Source organism: Plectropomus leopardus, chromosome 6 (assembly GCF_026936395.1).
Source record: "Plectropomus leopardus strain MGB_pleo_1.0 chromosome 6, ASM2693639v1, whole genome shotgun sequence".
Classification (NCBI taxonomy): Eukaryota; Metazoa; Chordata; class Actinopteri; order Perciformes; family Serranidae; genus Plectropomus; species Plectropomus leopardus.
In genome coordinates this window covers 4,398,323-4,420,033 of record NC_142181.1, presented here as the reverse complement: position 1 = coordinate 4,420,033, position 21,711 = coordinate 4,398,323, and the positions used below count along the sequence as shown (strand labels likewise).

The following is a 21,711-nucleotide window of genomic DNA, read 5'->3' as shown; positions in this document are numbered from 1 at the left end:
CTCTGCTCTGAAGCAGGTTTTAGACCATCAAAACTCTTCAGTGAAACAGAAAACAGTGATTTTCAAACACAATAAGCAGGCACACCGATGGGAACTGAAAAAGCTAACTCCGAATCAATGTGGATGACTAATATCTCGCAGCAGTCGTGGCAATGCTTTAATAATAAGCTTCCAGCACAGCAGCAATAACAAGTGCCACTTCCCCCCCACTTCTCCGCTCTGCTTGAGTCTCTGGGGCTGTAAACTAAACTTCACACTACCAGCAGCAGGATGCCTGGGTCCACCTGGCAGTGCAGGATGCCAACTGCTGATTGGCTGCCACACCAGCGTGAGAGAGAGCAGCAGAACAGTCTGTTCTGACCTGTCGCTCTGTTTGGCAGACCGTCATAAACAATCTCAATCTCTCCCTGAGTTACCTCTTGTGCTACTGTCAAGTTTCTCCCGTGTGAGCAGAAGTGACACTTTTCCTCACACACTAGCTCGTGTGTGCGCAGATACACACTCGGGGTTGGCACTTGATAGGGAAGGAGAGACAATCTATTTATTTCTCCCTTCTAAAAGGCGCACGGAGGGACGCAATCAGTCATCGGAGCCTCTTGAGCTGGCGTCCGGTGACGTGGAGCCGCGGCTGGTGTCTCTAAAACGCGCTCACATGCAAACAAGTAAACAGTGAGATCCTCAGAAGAATGGTCTTTCTGAGAAGCAGAAACAAACGCAGCCTGGGACCCTATGAACTGGCTCCTTGGTTGCATTTTATCAGATACAAGATGGCGAGAGGACACCTTTCAAACACAGCCTTCACTCAGCAGGGGTTTGAAATATTAGATTAGATAACAGCTAGAGAGCATGTGGCCATAAAGCAATAATGCATTGGCTTCTTATATAACAGCTCTGCTCATCTTCACACATTTCCACTGGTATACATGTCTCTACCAGGAAAATAATTCACCCGCAGTGGAGGCAAAGTTGAGTACTAGCTAACAGGCTCGTGTTTACATTACACTGAAGCCTGAGGCCTGTGTCTCATCACAGCACACCGCGCTGCAAGATCCCACCAAAGCATCGACAAGTAGACTGAAAATAACCAAATACTAAAGTGTGACAACGTGCCAACACCTCACAATGGTACAGTGTATAAATACCACACGTGATATCCTCACATGAAGGATGTACTGCCAAGTTACTCCCACTGAGGTTAATGCCACTGCGGTACGCTCCGGCTCTTTCTGATAATATTAGTCTTTGAAATAAAAATAAAAACAATAAGTATAGCACTACATCGCATACATTTTATGATGACAACTCAAGTCTGAACATGAATTACAAAATCAGTAATGCAACAAATTTATTGAAAAAACGTAGAATAAATCGTAATGATCGTCACTTTTTTGTTTTTGTTTATCTGCCACTGGTAGGATGGACAATAGGTCACGTTGACAGCTCCCATATTGTAAAAATCTGATTTCCATGTCTTTATTTTATCATAAAGTAGGTATAGGTGCTATATAAATACTGCAAAGACGCCAAGAGTGTGGATGTGGAGGACCAGTGAACACTGGGCGATCAGAGCAGACTGGGTTTTTTTGGAAGAGGGTCTTAAAAAAGACAGACACTCAAACGGAGCGTTTTAAATACGGGGTGAATACACGTATATTCAGGCAAACAATTTGAGAAAAGAATATCTTTTTTGAACATTAAAGCATGTAAATATGTTCTGCATGTAATACCAGTGAAACACACTTCATCACTTTTTGTGTTAATTTCATACAATTCTTAATGTAATTTAGCATTCATTATCCATATCATAACATACTGAAATAATTTTTCAAAAAATCAAATAAAAACTGTGATATAAATGACTTAAATGCTAAATCAATGATTAAACGGACGGCAACTTATTTTCCGTCGACAGCGTGATCAATCAATCATTTCAGCGTCAGCTTTAATACTACAGAGAATCGTAGAGGGGCAGTTAGAAAGCTGCAGCGACCTTTAACCTCACAGCTGTCAGTGCTGGTGCGCTGTGAGCCCGCTGTGCACAAACATGTGCATGATCGCATGATCACAGATAACCACACACACACACACACACACACACACACGCACACACGCACGCACGCACACACACACACACACACACACACACACACACACACACACACACACACACACACACACACACACACACACACACACACCCTGATGTAAGCTCATGCTAACACTAGCGCACACTCATTTCTGTCATGCACCAATTCACATATGAACGCTCTGGGAGAAAGACAGAGCACTTTTCCTCTCTGTGCACGCGGTGAAAGTAGAGGACAGATGATGAGCGAGAGAGGAAGATGAAGGACGGGACAGGAGGAGCAGGTGGACGGTGACAACACAACCGAAAGCGTGCCAAGCTGCCAGGCCTGGCCGGCACTAAAGTGTACTCTAATGTGATTTTTCATTACATAACAGAAGCTGGCACACAGCAGCTCCTCTCCACGCTGTAGCTTGGGAACACACACACAGAAAGGCTCTGGTGATCACAAAGTAACTCCTTTCTTTTGTTCTCTTATTTGGGTAATACAGCTGACAAGTAGGCTTTGAAATTTACTTTACCCAACAGTACAATATACATATAAATGTAAACATTAAGTAAAAGAGCACATACAGTTTATCTGAGTGTGTCCCATTGTCAGTTAACCACTGAACCCATTCCCAACCTTTAATACATGTGCCAATATAATGGTTTGCTTGAGGACTTGAGTTGTCTATAAGCTGCTAAAAAATCAGTCTGCTTATGTCATTTATGAAGTGAATATATTCATTTAGTTTATTTCTGACTTTAATTGCAGAAATCATTCCAGTGTAGGATGACTTAAGTAAACAGATCACTTTGCTTTCTGGCTACTGGCCCTGCTGGTTACTCAGGAGAAGCTTAATACTTTGCATTTAATTTGTTTTGTTTTTTACTTAAAAAGCTTCTCTGCATGACAATAATTAAATGCAGGGACAACCATTAAACACCTTCACACCTTTTTGAGATATTCTATATTGAAAATGCAAAAAAGTATTTAAATCAGCACATCACATCAATAGCACTGTTCAACTGAAAGTATTGCCACAATTGTTTTAAGGCTTATCCGGCTCATAAACCAGTGATATTGTGTAGGCTACCCTGTGTACTCAGACCTACTTTTTTCTCTGTATATGTTGCTGTGCCCATATGGAAACAGCCAGAGGCAACATATTTATCCTAGATATTCCAGTGCATTAAGAGAGCCCTGTCAGAGTGGGTTATTCCTTTATTTATATCCATTATGTGCCTACAGTGGGATACATAAGAGCAGTATAGTAAGAGCAGCTGTAGTGTAAGAGGGGGATTAAACGCTAGTTATATAACCAGTGACCTGCCAGTGCGGGCCTACTGATCCTGGCACAGCGAAGTACAGCAGCTTTAAAGAGCGGCTTACCTCTTCAAATGACTCACTTCAGCGTTCAACTGACATCATCTCTCACAAGATGCATTATCAGAAATAGCATCTGTGTTCTCTTTGTAATGACAAAAGCCCACATTTCTGCCTGCGGGGGACCACAACACTCAAATCTGCTCACAGATTCAGCTCACATTTACACATTAACCTTATAGAGTGGGAAATATAAGCTTTCAAACTGCTTTAAGTAATAATTTTACTTAACTTCATCATCATATGAAAAGCAAAATTAAAGTTTGTATCATTGTTTTACATTTATAGTAGGCGCTTGTTACCACCCAGAGTGAGTAAGCTGTAGAGGTGATACCACACACCAAATACCAATTTCTCTATCACTGAATATCCATTATTTAATAGCCTATATTATATTTATTCATAATTAATACCAGACGATACACAAAGCATCTCAATACGAGTTTTATAACGCTGTCCATAAGTAAAAAATAACAATAATAACACAATATTTCATTAAATTGCGTGATTTTTAAATGGGGTTTGGTGAGAGATAACGGAGCGCAGCGGGCTCTATCTCTTACCTTGGCTTGGTTTATGAGCAGCCCCACGAAAGTTGACACCAGCATCGAGCCGGACATGCTGCCTTTCCTCCGCATCTCCTGCTTCAGGAACGGGAAAGCAGCGGCCGGCGGCTCCTCGGGTACGGTCACCGTGTACGACTGTCGCATGCTCGGCATGCTGGCGGAGGAATGAAGCCGAGGACCCGGTGAGATTTATTCAAACGGCAGCGGAGCTTTTTCCTTGGTAGTTAAGCCGTTTTCTATTGCAAGGATGGCAAATGAGACGTTTCAGTCCGTTTCTGATAGGCTCCCTCTCTGTTGTCATTCATTCATTCATATAACGGCACGCATTAACGCCGTATACCTGTGGCTTTCCCTTTAAAAAAATCTAATGTAATAACCTGTGGTGCGCGAGCGATAAAGCACTAAATGCTGTCAGAAAAGAGCTACTGACTGTTGCGTCAGTAAACGCAGGTGTGAGCTACCGCGAGTCTGTAAATGGTAATAAATGCATATTGTGCTCCCATTCCGTTTTACAGGACTGGAGGTCCGCCCCCTTTGGCTCCGGTACAAGTCGGCCTACAACAAACGTCAGCGACCGCCTCCAACCGGGCTGCCTACGTCACAGTCCGTCCACGCTGCTGCAACGACCTGAAGGACTGATTATTAAAAATGAATAATATAAAACACCTGACGGACTAATGCTGAGCTCCAAGTACTCATCTCCATCAAGATCATGACTGCAAACTCACCAACGTCTGTGCTCCTGGCCATGAGGCTATATGACACATTTTTGACTTTTTTCCGGCTTTTAGCAGTTTCATTTTAATGTACTTGTTTTATTTTTTTAACCACTAACTTAATAACCCTTAAATGGGCAGGCACATATGAATATTTGGAAATTAACTGATATTTTCTAATGTATCTATACATTAGATTCTATGTATCTGTACACTTTAATAAATGTATGTAAAATTCACAGCTAGGTGCTGTAAAATCATAAAACTGCAGAAAGAAAAACAATGAAACAGTTCACAGTAATATTTTGTGAAGCACTGAACCAAACAAAACTAAGTTTTTTATAATTATTTTTTTGAATTAATTAATACATTTTTTAATTTCAATTACTTAATTTAATAAATTTAAGAATAACTGTCATACAAAAAGTAATACTGTTAAAATCACAAGATGACAATATTAAAATAAGGGATTTTGTCAGGTAGTTTGTTTTTTTAACAGACAGAAACTAATACATTTTACAAATTCATAGCCTACAAATTGATTTTACAGTGAATTTCAAAACATTTGAGTGTCATATTTGAATGTTCCTTAAAACCTGATGTTCACTCTAAAAAAATAAATAAAATGTTTTTGGCATAAATATCAAGACAGTGAGAGAAAAAAAACTTTACCTGCCCATAAGAGTTATATGAAATTAAAAGAATAAAACTGGTGCTCCTACACTATATCCTATTATTGATCGTCGTGTTTAGTGAAGTGGAGAATGTATCTGGTGCAGGGACGCACATTAGTGTAGCAGCCTCTAAATCTGATAAACCATCAGGTAGCAAAACAATAAGAACAAAAAATAATGTTTCACACCTTTATATTATTGATTATGTCGAGAATAGCAATAAACAATGTTTAATTGCATTGCAGCATGACGAACACTTTTAAAATTTACACACTTTACAAACTCAGCACATTATCTATATTTTAGTTTAAATATTCTTATATAAACTTATTTCTTTACAAGCTTAAATACTCAGCATATCATACATACTTTATTTTAAATATTTACATACTAGTGCTAAATGTTTACCATATCTGTATTTTTAAATATTTTTTCAATCAAATTTTTATTTAGTTTTGTACAGTACAATAACATATAGTAAAATTCATTGATACTCCAAAAGGAAATTTTACCTTTTTTTTGGCTTTTAATTATCTTTGATGCCATAAAATTTTAAATTAATTAATTTAAAAAGGGGGAAAAAAACAGAAAGAAATATGATGGTGAAACAAATCTATTTTTTCAATTTTTCTATATTTACTATGACTGTCTATGCTGGCATCAGAGCGGCTGTAATGAAACACAACCTCCCCGGGGATCAATAAAGTGTTTCTGATTGTGATTAAAGAAACAGCATGATAGTAGCTACATGAAAGGCGCACTGCTGTATAGATGTAGCAGGAGGTTCTGTGCTACTACAAACTAATCCAGCGTGGTTCTAAAATTAGACTCTGCAGACCTAAAAGGGGTTTTTAATGAGGTTCCGGTATTTCAACAGCAACACAAAGAATAGGGGGTTTAGTCGTCGTTAGTTTTAATAAGAGGATGAAGTCGGATGACTGATGCAATTCGAGATCTAACCCGATAACCAAGCAGGCAGTGTGTCAGCCCACGTGCAGTTTGTCAAAAGGTAAAGTCGACAATAAAGATCGTCCAAGACGGTCTCTGGGAAGACAAGAGCTCGGGTTCAACATCACCGACGGATTATTTTAGGACACGGATTACAAATGGATTTGTAGTCTTTCAGCTCAATTTAGACTCTATGAAAACAGAATATTGTTGTTATCTTGACATTAAAATCTTAATATGCAGTAAAGCTTACACATTAGTCTCAAACTGTGACACAATTTAAATAGTAAAGTGTGAAAAGAATCATATTAAAAGTGAAAAATCGTTAATGTTTACTATGGCCTATTTTTAATGTCCCAGTTGTGCATTAATTTATTTATTGGGATCTTTCGGACAGCAAAACAAGATGTGAATGCAAAAAGAGCATTATCGCCTTCTGTTAGAGGTTAAACGTGCAGGATTAACCCTTTGAAACATGGATAACATGGTATTTAAACCTTTGAAATCTGAGCACAATGTTTAGTTTTATTTTTTGAAAAGCCCAGAAACAGACAATGAGCAACTTGGCAAGAAGTGTTTCACAAATAGCAAGAAATAAGTAGATTTGGAAAACTATTTTTTCAGAAAAATCCCAAAACTATATTATGTATTTATAATTAGAAAAATATGATAAAACTACTTTATAGGCTTATTATTTTTACTTAAGCACATTTTTCAAGTCAGTTCGTTGGGGGTTTTCTTTTTAGTTTTTTTGGGGTTTTTTTCTCATTTTTTTCCTCTAATCTTGAGGTAATTGTCTTGTACCTTTAACTCTTTTATGTGCTAATTTTTGAATGATTTTTATTTAAAGTTGCTCATCACCTTTTTCCAGTGTTTCTAAAAGAAATCAAACCCATTAGCTGAGACGTTATATAATCTTCATAAATATGTTTTCATTGGTTTAAAATCACCTGAGAAAGTATTTATTATATTATATTATTTCAAGTATTTATTATCACAAACGGAGCAGTTTTTATCTACAAACGGAGTAAGTCCTCTTCCAATGAGTTCGTCGTGTTGTTCTACAGTAGCCCACAACGGACAAATCAAAGACTCGCTCTAGGCAAAAAGATTTTATTTTCAAGTGATTATAAACTAATGAAAACATAGTTAAGAATATTATGTTCCATTTTTTCTAAAAGACGCCCCTAAATCCTACACACTGGACCTTTGATATCAAAATATCAAGCAGCTTAAAGGCTGAGTGTCAAAATATGTTCAAATGATTTAGTCAAAAGTGAGTTTTCAAGAATAATAAGGAGCAATGATAAGCTAACAGCTGAATACAAACAAACACCTGGAAAAAAGGGTTTCCTCTAAGAGCTGGAACAAACTCATGTCTCTTTCAGTAAAAACATCTTGTTGATTGCTAGAAAACAAACTAATGTTGCGTCAGTGTTTTTTTTTTAATTCCAGGACGGGTGACACAAAACTGAGCAAGAGAGCGACTGAGCAAGAAGCGCTTGGCAATGTGCTGTTACATCTGTTTTTAGTATATGAGAGTGATATTTCCACATTTTGGACAGTCCAAAATAGAATAGACAGGAAATATAAGGTGTTACTGCTTGTTGTTACAACAAAAACTGACAACACCTGATGACTGATGAAGGTCTTCATAACAGTTAGTCAAAAACGGGGAGTTTTAGACATTTTTGAAATACGTGCCCTATCTGATAGAGCTAATTAATAAGAATGACAACAGAATGTGCTGTGCTTCACCTCCCACTCACAGGCAGTCTAATTCAGACTCACCAAAACATTAAACACGCAAAATCATTTAAATATATACCTAAAAAAATAACAGTGTGCAAGCCGTGTTTCCTTTTTTTATATAAAAGTCAGCCGATTTTTTAACCTAAATGATCACATACTGACTATGAGAACGCAACATGCGTTCCTGAGCATGTCTGCAGAGAAAGGATCCAAATGCACAGTGTGTTTACGGTGCGGCTGCTTTTAGCTGTGTAGGGTGCAAGAAGTGCAACATGTCCCCAGCAGCCGTCTCATGACCCAGGCTCAAGCGTGTGTACACAACAAACAGCCAAGGAGCACATTCCTTCACCAGGCTGGACATGTGTGTGTCTGAATGTCTAAATCCTCGAGGTGGAAAACTACAACTGAGAGAAGAGGGCAAAGAGTCACTGTTTGTATTCTGATATCTGACGCAAAGAGCTAAGCAGTCTGGTATAAAAATGGGACAAAAGCAGTCTCTGAGCAATGTTATCTAGGAGAAGTCAGAGTACAATTACCTGGGGATAGCTGTTCTATTCCCTAAGCTAAATTAGGCACATCAGACTGACAATCTCTTCACTCAAACGTTTAAATTTAACCGAGGGGTCAACTTATTCCTTCAGAGGGCAATTAAATGATTTATTGTTTACATTCCTACAAGGTGAATAGCATTCTTGAACTTTCTAACACTGATGCGGCATTATGTCATTCATAGTATGTGGGAGAGTTCGGGAGAGCATGTGGGAGCGTCCCGGGACAGAACGAAGCCTTCTTGTGTCCCTGTTCAAGAACAAGTTTTCTCTGGACTCACTGTACAGCTGGACAGCACAAGTCTGATGTTGGTTACAAAGTATTAAAGGGGAACTACGTCCAATTTCAGCATTCATACATGTTATCCCTACGGTCTACGACAGTCCCAAAAACATAAGCAGACATGGAAAACTCCTCCAAATCCAGAAACTAGAGTGCTTATACTGCCCTCCATCCAAAGTCGGAGGTTTCGGTGCGTTTCAAGCGTTTCAGGTGTTTCAGGTGCACAATACTAAACATAAAGAAAAAACTACACAGACAGTGACAAACTGGAGTTTCTGTGACGAGTCCATGGACAACTGTACCATCAGCTGGGCCGCCTCAATCACACATGAGTGAAACAGAGGAACAAATACGCCGTCTGTTTAAAACATTTAATTTTTTATGGCATTTTTATACTTGGAAATGAATCAAAACATGTAATTCACTAGCCTATGTGCTAAAAGCTAGGCTAATGTATTTTAGTACCTCAGTACACTGTGCTGTTCTGTATATCTTGTGAATATTTAATACCTCCATGGATGCTGCCATCGTTGCGTGACGCCAGACTGCTGAAATAAGGGTAAGTGGATTTGCATGGCGACCAACCACAACAGACCAGAGAGTAAATGGCATGGAAGTGGTTAATGACCTCCAGGAGAATGGGGACGGGGAGCACTTTTGCTCTGTTTGTAAAAATAACATTGTAATGTTAAAATAGCTGCTCTGATAGACATGTTACACACTGACCCACAAACCCTATCAAGCAAACTCATAATCAGAGCTTACAAAACTCAGTTACTAAAGTCCTTATTTGCCAAAGAACAAAATAAAGCTCCACGTTGTACCAGACTGGGCTTTTAGGGTTTTTTTTTTTTTATCAAACCATAAGCTGTCTGACCAAGGTGGCAAACCGAAAGTGGGACAGTCTAAAAATATTGTTGACTCAACAGAAAGTCTACACACAAAGCCTGAGCAGAATAACTCAGGGCAAAATCTGCTTTGACTCAAGCGTGCCACCCTGGCCTTTTTTTTTTTGGCTGTTTGTCTGCAGGAGTCAAAGAGCAAAAGGTTGTCAGTGCCACTGTATGTGGAGGTAGAAGAAAACACAAACAAACCTTTAAGATAGATAGACAGTCCAAAACAGCATAAAAAAGTTCATACTAGGGATGTTGGATGACTCCGATTCACATAATAATCCCGACTATCGTTTTTAACGAGTCAGAAACGATTCAAAAATCCAAAACATCGATTATTCTTAATCCTCTAAAATGTTTATCACTTAGAAAAGTCTTTGAGACCGTTTCTCGGACCGTCTTACTGTTTTCGGCGGTGAAAGCTGCCGTCTGTGCCGTTCAGAGGGAAACTCCGGTGCATCGCAGCTCTTTCAGAAGCCTCAGGATCCAGCCTGGGAAAATTCGGGTGTTTTTACGGGACCTTTTCAATAAATCCATAGTGACGGGTCCGATTTTGGGTGTCTTCTGTCCATATTTAATCGATATTTCGATGATAAACGTACATTAGCGTCGATGCTAGACGCCATATTAGTTTCCCATAGTTCCTTTGGAGCGGTCAGAGGTTTGTTTTGGTCTTGTCCACCAATCGGAAGACGATTGAACGCTTTGTATCCGCTTACGTATGACATACGTCATCTACAGCAAACTGCACTGTGATTGGCCGAATCCTACTGTATCTATCGATCTGTGTTATTGGTACCGCCTCCTGCATTAGAATAAACGCCGGTAGCCCCTATAATAATAATAATAATAATAATAATAATAATAACAATAATGATGATGGCGATTATGATAATAATAATGACAATATAATAATAATAATAATAATAATAATAATAATGATAATAATGATAATGATAATAATGATAATGATAATAATAATAATGAGACAAGGTTAAATCAGGAGACAGTGTAACAGGCAGCAGGGCCTCATATGGATGTAAACTCTGTGTTGTGTCAGAGCAGGCAGGAGAATCAGGGCCCTCTCTGAAGTGTCAGGAGTGTGATGTGCTCTGCAGCATCACAGACAGCAGCTGCTTTGCAGAAGGGCACAGATAATGGGATACACAAACAACTGCAAAAAAAAAACAAAAAACAATTGGACTTTTTTTGTGTGTCCCTTCTTTGAACTATAATAATTACAATGTTTATTTTTTTACTTTCTGATTCCCAACAATTGGGAGAAAGGTTTTCTACAACTAAAAAGCGTGTACATAATAAAGCCTCCATATTTTCACACACACTTTGCTTTCATAACATAATATGCCACTAGCAAAACAGACTGGAGTAGATCCTGAAATTACACCTCCTATATTTCGAATGGGTAATCGATTTTAAATCGGAAATCGTTTTGAATTGAGAATTGTGACCAACCAACCAAAATCGAATCGAATCGTGATACTGAAAGAGTCACACCCCTAGTTCATACTAATGTATATACTAAAAAAAGATCACAGTATAGTATGTTGTCCAAAATATCAGAAAAAGTTATACTTTTATATGTTATCCAAAATAGCATAAAAATGTCAGTAGGTTTTCCAAAGTAGAAGAAAAAGTTATACTATAGTATGTTATCCAAAATAGCATAAAAAGTTTTCATTTTTTTATTGGTTGTATAGCAGGAGGGGAAGTAGCATTGCTGTCATACATGTGTTTAAAAAATAGATAGATAGATTAATGGACAGATAGATAGATAGACAGATACTTTAGGAATTTCATAATAATCCATCCCTGCACAAAAAATTAAGTATGCACAACTACAGGAAAGTAATTACAAGTTGTTTTGTTTCTTGCATCTATTTTTTTAGCAATTCTGTGATCTTAGCAATTACTATGTTGAGTAAAATATTATCATAAAACAAGGCCAGAGCTGAAAAATAAACCAAACTCTGAGCAAGCCTCTGTATGGTAGGTGACCCAGTTTATGACAAAACTTCAGGTGTTAACGAGCAAACTCACAAGCGAACCCACCAGTTATGTGAAAGGTGTGTGCATTGTTATCTGCTGCTGTAAAATGCCTTGTCAGAGTCTATCACCTGGGAGCTATGCCAGTCAAATCTGCTTATAAGAGACAACAGCTAGCAGCAGATGGGAGGACTGCATACAGTGTTACAAGGCATGTTTACACAAGCATGTCAAACACTGTGAATCTCAATCTTGTGTTTAGTAAAGCCATTAAAATGTTGTTTTTTCTTGTATGTGCCATGATCTGATTTGAAAATCATTGCCTTAGAAACAGGGAAAACAAGAACAGTAGTCATGTTAACCAGCTTGCCTTAATCATAAACATGATGCAAGATAAACAGGACCATGAGGCTCCAACAGCTGCTATTTTTGTGTAATTTGTGATGTAAGCTTCTGAGAAATCATCAGCACCGGGTTCATCTTGTTTTGCCAATGCTATTTCAGGAGAGAAATAGGTGAGTAAAAACATTCACATACAACAACAAGAGGAGAACTAGAGTTAATAATATGTTGTTATCTAATCATAGCTGAAACAAAAAAAGCAGAATACAGTATGTGGAGGGAAATGTGGAGAAAGCTTATCTTACATATTTGGCGACAATCAATACAAAATTGAAAGGAGAAAGAGGAGGTGGATATTTTCTTAGAAGGAACCGGTAGGTAAAAAGACATTCAAACTGGGACAGAGGGATATATATAGGTCTTTTCCATCGGCACCTGTGACTGCGTCCAGTCAAACCATGCCACGAAATTTGCATTTTCATTTTCATATTCAATTTAAACTCACGGAGCCACGCTGTGCCGAGCCTGAGGTGGACCATCACAAGAGTCAGTCCAAAAGTGCACCCGAGCACCATCAAGCACCCAGAAGACCCCCCTTCTCCCTCTTACAGTTTTTCTCAATTGCTTTGGCTAATTTCTTGAAACACAAATAGCAATCTCAAAACTCAAGGTGCATTTGCCAAAACAGCCGGTCTGATTCAGCACAACACCATAGCTCACCTGCAAGAGGTCACATCTCACCAAAAACAGTTAACTCATGCTTCAAAACTAAATCATTTCCAAAACAATACTGGTCAAAATGTTACAATGTTCTGTCAGTATGGCAGGGGGCCCTGGAAATAAAAAATAATTAATTGTTTCATTTAAGCAATTAGTCAAGAAGCGCATTGATAATGAAAATAATTGGCAGGTGCAGCCTTGATAATAAGCACTACTCCACTGCGTTGCCTGAGGACTTCTGACCTAATAATGACATCATGAGTGGTCACTAAGTGGTCACAGGGCGGTCATTGTAACGCTCTTCAGTCATGAGATCATTCCTGACATTTTGACCTAAAATGTCAGCCGACACACACACACACACACACACACACACACACACACACACACACTGACACGCACCCTTCTCTTGCTTGGAGGTATGTAAGGAACTGCTGACTGAGAGCTTTATGAATTGATTTTATGTGTTGGGACCATCACACAGTATATCCATACGACCAAATGCAAATTAAGCAGCTAATGATACGGAGAAGTCTTCTGATTACTGTTCTAATCAATGCAACCACTGTTTATTCTAAAATGTCAGGAAGAAATAATCATCATCAACAATCATTTAACTTGAGATATTATTTCAGACCAGCCAGTCCAGCTCTGTCCAAATGTTGCCTGTCAGCACCTCTAAAGCTCATTTATGGACACATTAAATATTTTACGTTCAATTCGTACAAAAACAATAAATAAACAAATAAATAAATAAAATGTCATTACTTCCTCATTATATCCTATTACACATTTGTGTGAAATTTTGTGGCAATTAGCGTATAAATCCTTGTGATCTGGCTAAGTTTTGCCTGTGAGGTCAGAGTGACCTTGACCTGTGACCACAAAATCCCAATCAGTTCATTCATGAGTCCAAGTGGACGATTTTGCCAAATTAAAGAAACTCCCTCACGGCCTTTATGAGATATTGCGCTCAGATGAATGAGACAGACAAGAGCACAGTGACCTTGATCTTTGACCTATGATCACCGAAATTAAATCAGTTTATTGTTGAGTCAAAATGGACACAAATGTGAAGAAATTCCCGCTGTGTTGTTTAGATATCAGAGGGACAACCTCAACAACACAATGCCTCCATTGGCCAGCATGGAGGCATAAAAACAGGCAGCCAGTAGCTTATGGTGGCTAATATAAGCTAATGTAAGTAAACCTTACATTCATGTGGAAAGAAAATCAGAGTCATTTAACTGATTTCTTCTCTACTTGTGCTACAGGTATATTTATACATTTTGTATTTAACCAGGAATAGTCCCACTGAGATTCAGAATATCTTTTCCAAGGTCCTAACAAGACAGCAGCATGAAGAATTCACATAAAAGATCAAGCAGACTAAAAACACAAAAGCAAAATGTATAAACAAACAGCATAAAAATTTACACACAAGCAACAAGCAATAAACTACGAACAAACAGCCAATTAAAAGCGTTCAGAGACCACACATGCGTGTCCAAAAGGTCATTAATCCTGCTTTTAAAATCCCCCAGGCTGATAAGAGTCTAGTTTAAGGTGACTCTGCAGCTGACACCAAGATGACGGAGCAAAAACTCCAAAAGCAATTTCACCACTTTCACAAAGCACACAGTACGGGTTCAAAGAACGACACACAAAATCACATATCACATATATAAAACACAAAAGTTGTCCATGTGACTGAAGGTTGCAGCTAATGACAGTCAGTAGAGAACATAAATAATTATAAAGAATAAGTGTTCCAGTCTACTTTCTCGTACGAACTGCAGTGATGTGTGCAGAAACCTGAGTCCCTAACAAATCGCAGTGCTGCATGGTACATCGAAACAAAGATTTTTTAACAAGATGTATTAGCGTGCATGTATAGTGTCTTAATAGTCAATTGCAGACAAAGGTGCTGCTTGAACCAGTTTCTTCCTTGGACTACAAGAGAAACAGCCTTTATTTCTATAATAGAAACCAAACTTTACCCTGAACCATTTTGCAAGACACTCGATATGATATTTAAAAGACAGATTGTCTTCTAAGAAAAAACCCAGGTATTTGTAAGTTTAGACTCGTTCAATCATCTGATTACTTACAGTAACAATCTGATTTCACCATCAGCTGTCTGCCTCAACCTTGAAAAGCACATTATTTTAGTTTTGTCAGGGTTGAGTACGAGTCTCAATACACAAACAGTCCTCTGAACCACATCGAAAGCAAATTGTAGCTTCTTAGCTGCACTTGCCAAAGATGAGGCAGAACTATACAAAATAGTGTCATCCGCATAAAAATGAAATTTTGTATCGCCAACATCACAGCACAAATTATGTATATACATAGTAAAGAAAATTGGACCCAAAATGGACCCTTGCGGGACACCATTACGTCCATTCAAAAAGCTAAAAAAAACACACCAACGGCTTGGACACTGCGTTCTACCGCTCAAACCACTGAACTGTTTTGGAGGGCAACCCTATGTTCACCAGCCTCTGTACCAAAACAGAGTGGTCAACTGTGTTAACAGCTTTAGAAAGGTCTAGAAATATTGCAGCACAGTATTCTTTTGTGTCAACTGCATTTATGATGTCATTTAAAACCTTCATTTTTGCAGTGACTGTGTACTAAATTTGTAGTTATCCTATAACCGCCACCTGTTGGAGGGGTTGCTGTTTAGGAAAAGCTGCACAATCCTGTTTCACTACTCCACGTTTGCATTATGTGAGCATGACACAATGTCAAATCCAGTCTGTGGCTGATTTCTGCAGACCATGCTCCGATATCTTTGTGATGCCCTGCCCGGGGGGAGGAGGGTGATTTAATGCGCCTCAGTTAACAGAGGCCTGGGGTTAATTAACAGTACAAATAGCCCAGCTGGTGATATCCAGTTAAAGACCTCCACTTCTAAGTGTGTGCATGATAGATAGGTGCTGATTACTGGATGGGCTAAATGAGAAAAAAAGTCAAGTTCATACTTGTCATTTCCACTTAGTGAGCATGAATCACCAACATTGATATTGATACATGGACATTACCTCATGGTCTGTGGCTTAGAGGCATATCAAACAGTCTTTGTGTTTCACAGTTATGAGCTGCAGGCTCATGTTACACTATGAAATTGGCTTTTTTTGCATGCAACAAAGAATTCTTACATTTTTAAATTTGTTTTGGTACAAACCCTGTAAGTAGTCTCATGGTGATTAAGTGATCTTCATTTCTGACTCAGGGGAGCTCAGGTTTTGCAATGTTATGTTAGTCCATTTCTGAAAGTTGGCTTGTATGAGCTAAAAGGGAGCACCTGACTGATTAGGAAATGTATAGCTGAGTTTATTTCTCACGTATACCTCATGACGGCAGGCAACCTGAGCACAAGACCAGTTAGCCAATACTCTTAAACCTCCCTTATTCATATGCTGAAGTCATTTAGGTGCATACAGCAAGCTTGTGTATGTCAGCAGAGTAACAATACACTATAAAATACTTCTTGTGTACTTACAAGGCAGTATTTTCAGATGGTTGGTGGTTATAAAGGCCCTGGGTTTACCCGTGGTAAACCCACATAGGTGACTTTAATTAATCTGGCTGAATAAGGTCACAGTCGCACATGAGCGAATGCAGGCAAGTGACCCGCCTGCCGAAGTGATAATGGTGCTGAATGTGGACAGTGCCGGGTGTAATATTGACAATTATTAATATTACTTTACATTAATAATATAATGCTGTTGGTACATTTTCCTTTTTCTTGAATTTCTGACTCCCCAGTCCCTCCAGCCAGGTAGCATTTTACACAAGGGGTTGACAGATAATCAGCCTGGCCGATTATTGCGGCTGATATTTGGCATTTTGCCGATTATCTGTATCAGCATTTTATTTTAATGATTGCTGATAAATAATACTTAATTAAAAAGTGCAAAGACAGTGTCAACATGGGAGGAACTTTAACTTTGTAAAACCTCTGGAGCTATTTTTATTCATTCATCTTTTTTTAAATTAAAATTTTCACTGAACTTTATTAAAACAAAGTTTCAGGGAATTTGCTGTATAGCGAGTGTTAGATTTGATTAAACATTTGCCAAAGGCATTTAAACAAATTCCTATGTTGGAGTTTGTTATATTCCAATTCTAAATATTGACAGAAAGATTTTCATTTTATATTGCAAATGCATATCGGTTCCAAAATACTGTCTCACTTAGTACTAATAATTGGTATTGGTATCTGCCCTGAAAAACCAATGTCAGCTGACACCTATTTTATACGTATTTTTCATGGTCAATATCACAGCAACAAACTACCGTACTTGGTCAAGGCTGTGACTTCACCGGTCAAAGTTCACCAAAGTTGAACTCCATGTGATGTAAATTGCTAATTTGCTGTGCCACAGAAGTGTTTTATTTACCCCTTGGCTTGCATTAAAAGAACGTTAATAGGAGGCAAATATTCATCAATGTTAATTTTGTGCATGTGTGACCATGCCCTAACCTCTTAAGACTGTGTGGGTGGGTGCGGACATACTGATTAGTGCACTGTGTCAGGTGACCTCAAATTATTCTAAATATAGCACTGCTACACTTTCAACCTGAACATTCGTTTAAGCTGCCAGAATAAGAAAAAGTTTACATTGTCTGTCTTTAGTTTAAATTATGTAAGAGATTGGTTAATTTTGGATGTGGTTGTTAAAATTAATTAAAATCAAAATTATTTTTTCATGGAAAACAAGTGAATTCTCATCAGTAAACCGTGATCTGTAAGAAGTGGACTTGATTATACTTATTATCAATACAACTTATAATAAATAAATGAGCTAAATATATTTTATGGAGAAGATTTATACTACTTTCAGACGGTTTAAAATGCACTGAGTCAATTTGATCTGGGAAAATTATGGCTTTTTCTTAAAGCTGACATAACAGGAGGGTTAAAGTAGTATTCATAAGGCATCCTGGTGTTTTATAAGTAGGTTATAAGTTTATCCGATTACAAAAAGATAGTTACAACAAGTATGAGCGGGAACTTTTTTTATGCCCCATTCAGCATAATAGCATCGTTAATGTATGTTTGATCCTATTTTAAAAACTATACAAGAGATGTTTATTCATGGTTATAACTACCTGAAAAGCCCTTTCTTTAAAAGATTTAACACAAATTCTCCTTGATTCTGTTTTCCGCTCTTCATCCTTTCTTAACCACTCTCCCCTCCTCCACTCTCTCCACCCTCCTCCACTCATGTAAGCAGTTATTGGGACTAATCCTGAGGAGGAAGTGGGTCAGTTGTGCTTTCCGACCTGAGAGGAGGAAGCTCAGGTCACTAATACTGAGCCTGGAGATGAGGCTAGTGGCCCAAAGACCCAGCTCATCACGGCCAAGCGGCTCCTTCTGAGAGCTGTAAGCTAGCTAATTGCTGGGTAACAAGGGGTCAAGTATCCATGCTAAGAGCTCATTCATCACGTAACCATGGACCTACTGACATACACTGGAAGAGTGACCTCTGGTTAGCTTTGATAGGTTGCATACTATGTTAAAAAAATAAGACATTTTGTACGTGTCATTATTACTGAATGGCTCAAACAGTCGGCCAAAGAACATGTTAGAGTTTAACATGTCTGGTATATTATTGTCAGCCACAACCTCAAGTGCATTTAACTTAATTTGAGCAATGGTGCCCCCATTTGGTGACAGCCAGTACTCTCAGAAGCCACAAAGCATTGTGGGGCTTTTCCATGTGTGTGAAACTAAAGAAAAGAAACCAGTGTGCCTCTGCAGCTATGGCTCCGTTCAGCCTGAGTCAGCTCCTGGATATTGATCCACTTTGGAGCAGCACATCCCCAATAAAAGCAGCGAGCTTCAAGCCAGCATGTGCAAGAACAGAGGAAATTGTCTTACCGTGGAGTCCCTGGTGGGGGAGTCGGACAGGCCGTTACTGCTCGGCTCCCATGTCGAAGAGCTGAATGCTCTGCTGCTGCTGCTGCTGAAGGCCTCCTGGGTGGAGCTCCGCGAGAGGGCCTCCTGAGTAGAGCTCCGCGACAGGCCTGAGCAGCCCAGGCGGGAGCTTGTGCCATACGAGTTGGCCACATCGCTGGTTCGACTGCGGTAGCTCCGCAGGGCACTGGTGGAAGAAGACGGGCTGGAGGATGAGGAGGAGGAGGCATCATTGAGGCCCAGAGAGGCCAGGTCCCTGCTCAAGTCACTCTGGGATACAGATTTTCGTCGGTTGAGCGAGATGCTGGAGGCCACCGGTGAAGAGGAGAGGTAGCTGGACTGGGCCGAGGACGAAGAGTAGGAGCTGTAGCCGGTGTAGGCCGATCCCCCGCTCAGTCCTGACCCTCCATAGCTCTTGGCGGGAGTTCTGCTGAGGCTCTCGCTCCGGCGGCTGCTGATGCTGCTCCCGAGGATGTCGGTGCGCGGGATGGTTCGACCCCGGTCGCGGTCAGGGTCTGAGGAGGTGCTGTAGTTGCGGCTGCGGGCTGCGGAGCTGCTGAGATAGCTGGAGGAGGAGTAACCTGAGGATGAGGTGGAGGAGGAGGAGGTGGGGGACTTGTAGGAGGACAGCCTGTCCCGCTCGCTGTAGGAGCTAAGGCCCGGTGTCAGGGAGGAGCTGTAGGAGCTGTAGTGGCTGGTGTAGGAGGGGCCAGCGTAGCGCTTGGCGGTGGAGGAGACGCGGGACATGCTGCTGCTGCTGCTGCTGCTGCTGCTGCTGCTGGTTTCTCAGCCACAGGGAGGGAGAGCCTCTGGAAGACTGCATCGACTGCAGCCACAGAGAAGAGACACGAGTATTAGTTCATCAGCAACAATCAAATCAATACTTAGACTACAGCAACATTTACCTTTGCTCCACTGAGCATTAAGCTGCTTTTTAAGACACACAGTGATTTAAGGATGGAAATCACTGAATATAAAACCTCCACTTTTTCTGCATTTCATTTCATTTTATTTATTTAATCGCACCATTAAAGACCATTCCCAAAAACCAAAGTCCTTTCTTCCATATGCCATTCAGGCAACAAACAGAATAGTTGTATAAGGGAAAACTACTGTTTTGTAAGATATGCTCTCTTTAATATTTATTTATATTTACATAAGTTATTGCTCCCGCCTGCCTGTTTATTGTATCTTGTATATTGTACGTTTGTGGTGTTTAATGTTGTATAGTTTTATGTGTTTGTATGTATCTTTGCTGTGTCTGAGTGAAGGCAAAGACAAATTTCCACAAAGGTGGACTGTTTATCGATTTATCTATCTAGAAACCCAAACAGGCTTATAGAAATACCTAACCAAAGGTAATTCAACAAATTCCAGTACTTTTATATAAACAATATAAAATTCGTACAGCAATAAACAACAAAAAGATCGAGACAAATTGAGTGTGTGAGTGTGTGAGTGGCATAATATCATGAAAACTGAAAACCTTAAGTGATATGTTAAGCTTGCTGTGTAACACATTACCAAATACGAACAACACTGACCCACACTGATACTCTCTCTGCTGCTCTTTAAAGGATTACGTCAGCATTTTTCCCTGCTTTAACCCATTTACTACAAATCCCATTTCCATTACATTAATCCAAACCATTGTCAAAGCGTGCTTTAGTTTTTAGCTTTTTCAACGTGTTTTTTCCCGACTTTCAGGGAGCCATTAGCTGTGGTGCACTGCGTTATCAAAATCCATTTACACCTTGCGGCTTCCATAATTCAGATAATCTATTAGAGTAAGCATGATGTCTCCTTTTTCTGCCAAATTTTGTTTTTCTGTCTAATGCAGAAGTAAGTACAAATTGATCCACCACATTAGCCTTCAAAGGCAATGGATTTTTTTTAAAAAACATCAAAGCCACAAGTTGTAAAATTTGATTAGAAAGCAGTGCACGCTCCCACGTGCACTGCTGCCCACAGTGCCAGCTTCTGACACAGGCTTTTGTTAAAATTTGTTTGTTAATGGGAGCTAATGTTGCTCCCAAACAGATGTTACCAGCCCGAATATGAAAGCATTTTGTCCCATGTGATAGTGCTGCCAAAGTGTTATAATCCATTAAAATAAAGGTTTCTTCCCCCAAGATCTGACAAATAATTATCCCCAGTTACACCAAGAATTATGTCATTTTATGTCCTAAAAGGCTCTTGTGGAAAAAAATCCATGTTGCTAAAACTACCAAGAACCTCAAATAATGTGAGGGTGGATTTAGGCACAAGGATGTGAATTATTCTGTGCCATGTCATTTTAATAAATTATCCTATAATATATCCACTTTATGTTTTCTGGGTATTAAAACTACTGCCATCTTTGATATGAAACCTATGTCAAAGGGATTTTTTTATCCATACCTTTAACACTGATTCACATGATATCAGATGATTTACTTAAAGTAAAAAATTACAGTATGTTAGGATCTATATTGGTACTGATGTAAGTAAGATTGTGACCTCACAGAAACCCGTCATACATGACCGCTCCCATTATTGCTTACATAAAACGCCTAAGTCAGCTTCGATTTAAAATAATGACGGCTAGTGCGGTTGTTGCAATATAATTAAACCTGCTAATGTGTTGAACATCCATGCTTCTTGGAGTATTATCACCAGAGAAGTCGCAGAACATAACTTAATGGAAACACAATCATCTCACAATTGTGTTTTATCAACATTTCAAAAATATCGCTTAAGTTTCGTGCAAATCTGTAAAAGTGTAAACCAGCCCACTGATAGCAGTCAGGGGAATATTCTGAGTATGTGGGCACATTTTCTGTTTCAGAGGTGAGAGAAGTACGATAGAATAAAGCTTATTTATTTCTGTGAGTCCATAAAA

General features: G+C 39.2%; 1 protein-coding gene across 4 annotated transcripts in view; it reads right to left on the bottom strand.

The window, feature by feature from the left end:
- The window catches only part of LOC121943318 (ubiquitin carboxyl-terminal hydrolase 2-like), a 58,720-nt gene that overhangs the window by 21,802 nt on the left and 15,207 nt on the right, over positions 1-21,711 (bottom strand). For all 4 annotated transcript variants that reach the window (XM_088078542.1, XM_088078541.1, XM_088078544.1 and 1 more), the window contains exon 3: positions 18,795-19,656. In XM_088078542.1, the coding sequence (XP_087934668.1) occupies positions 18,795-19,577 (783 nt within the window). In that variant the 5' untranslated portion in view covers positions 19,578-19,656. The remainder of the gene's footprint in view (positions 1-18,794; positions 19,657-21,711) is intronic.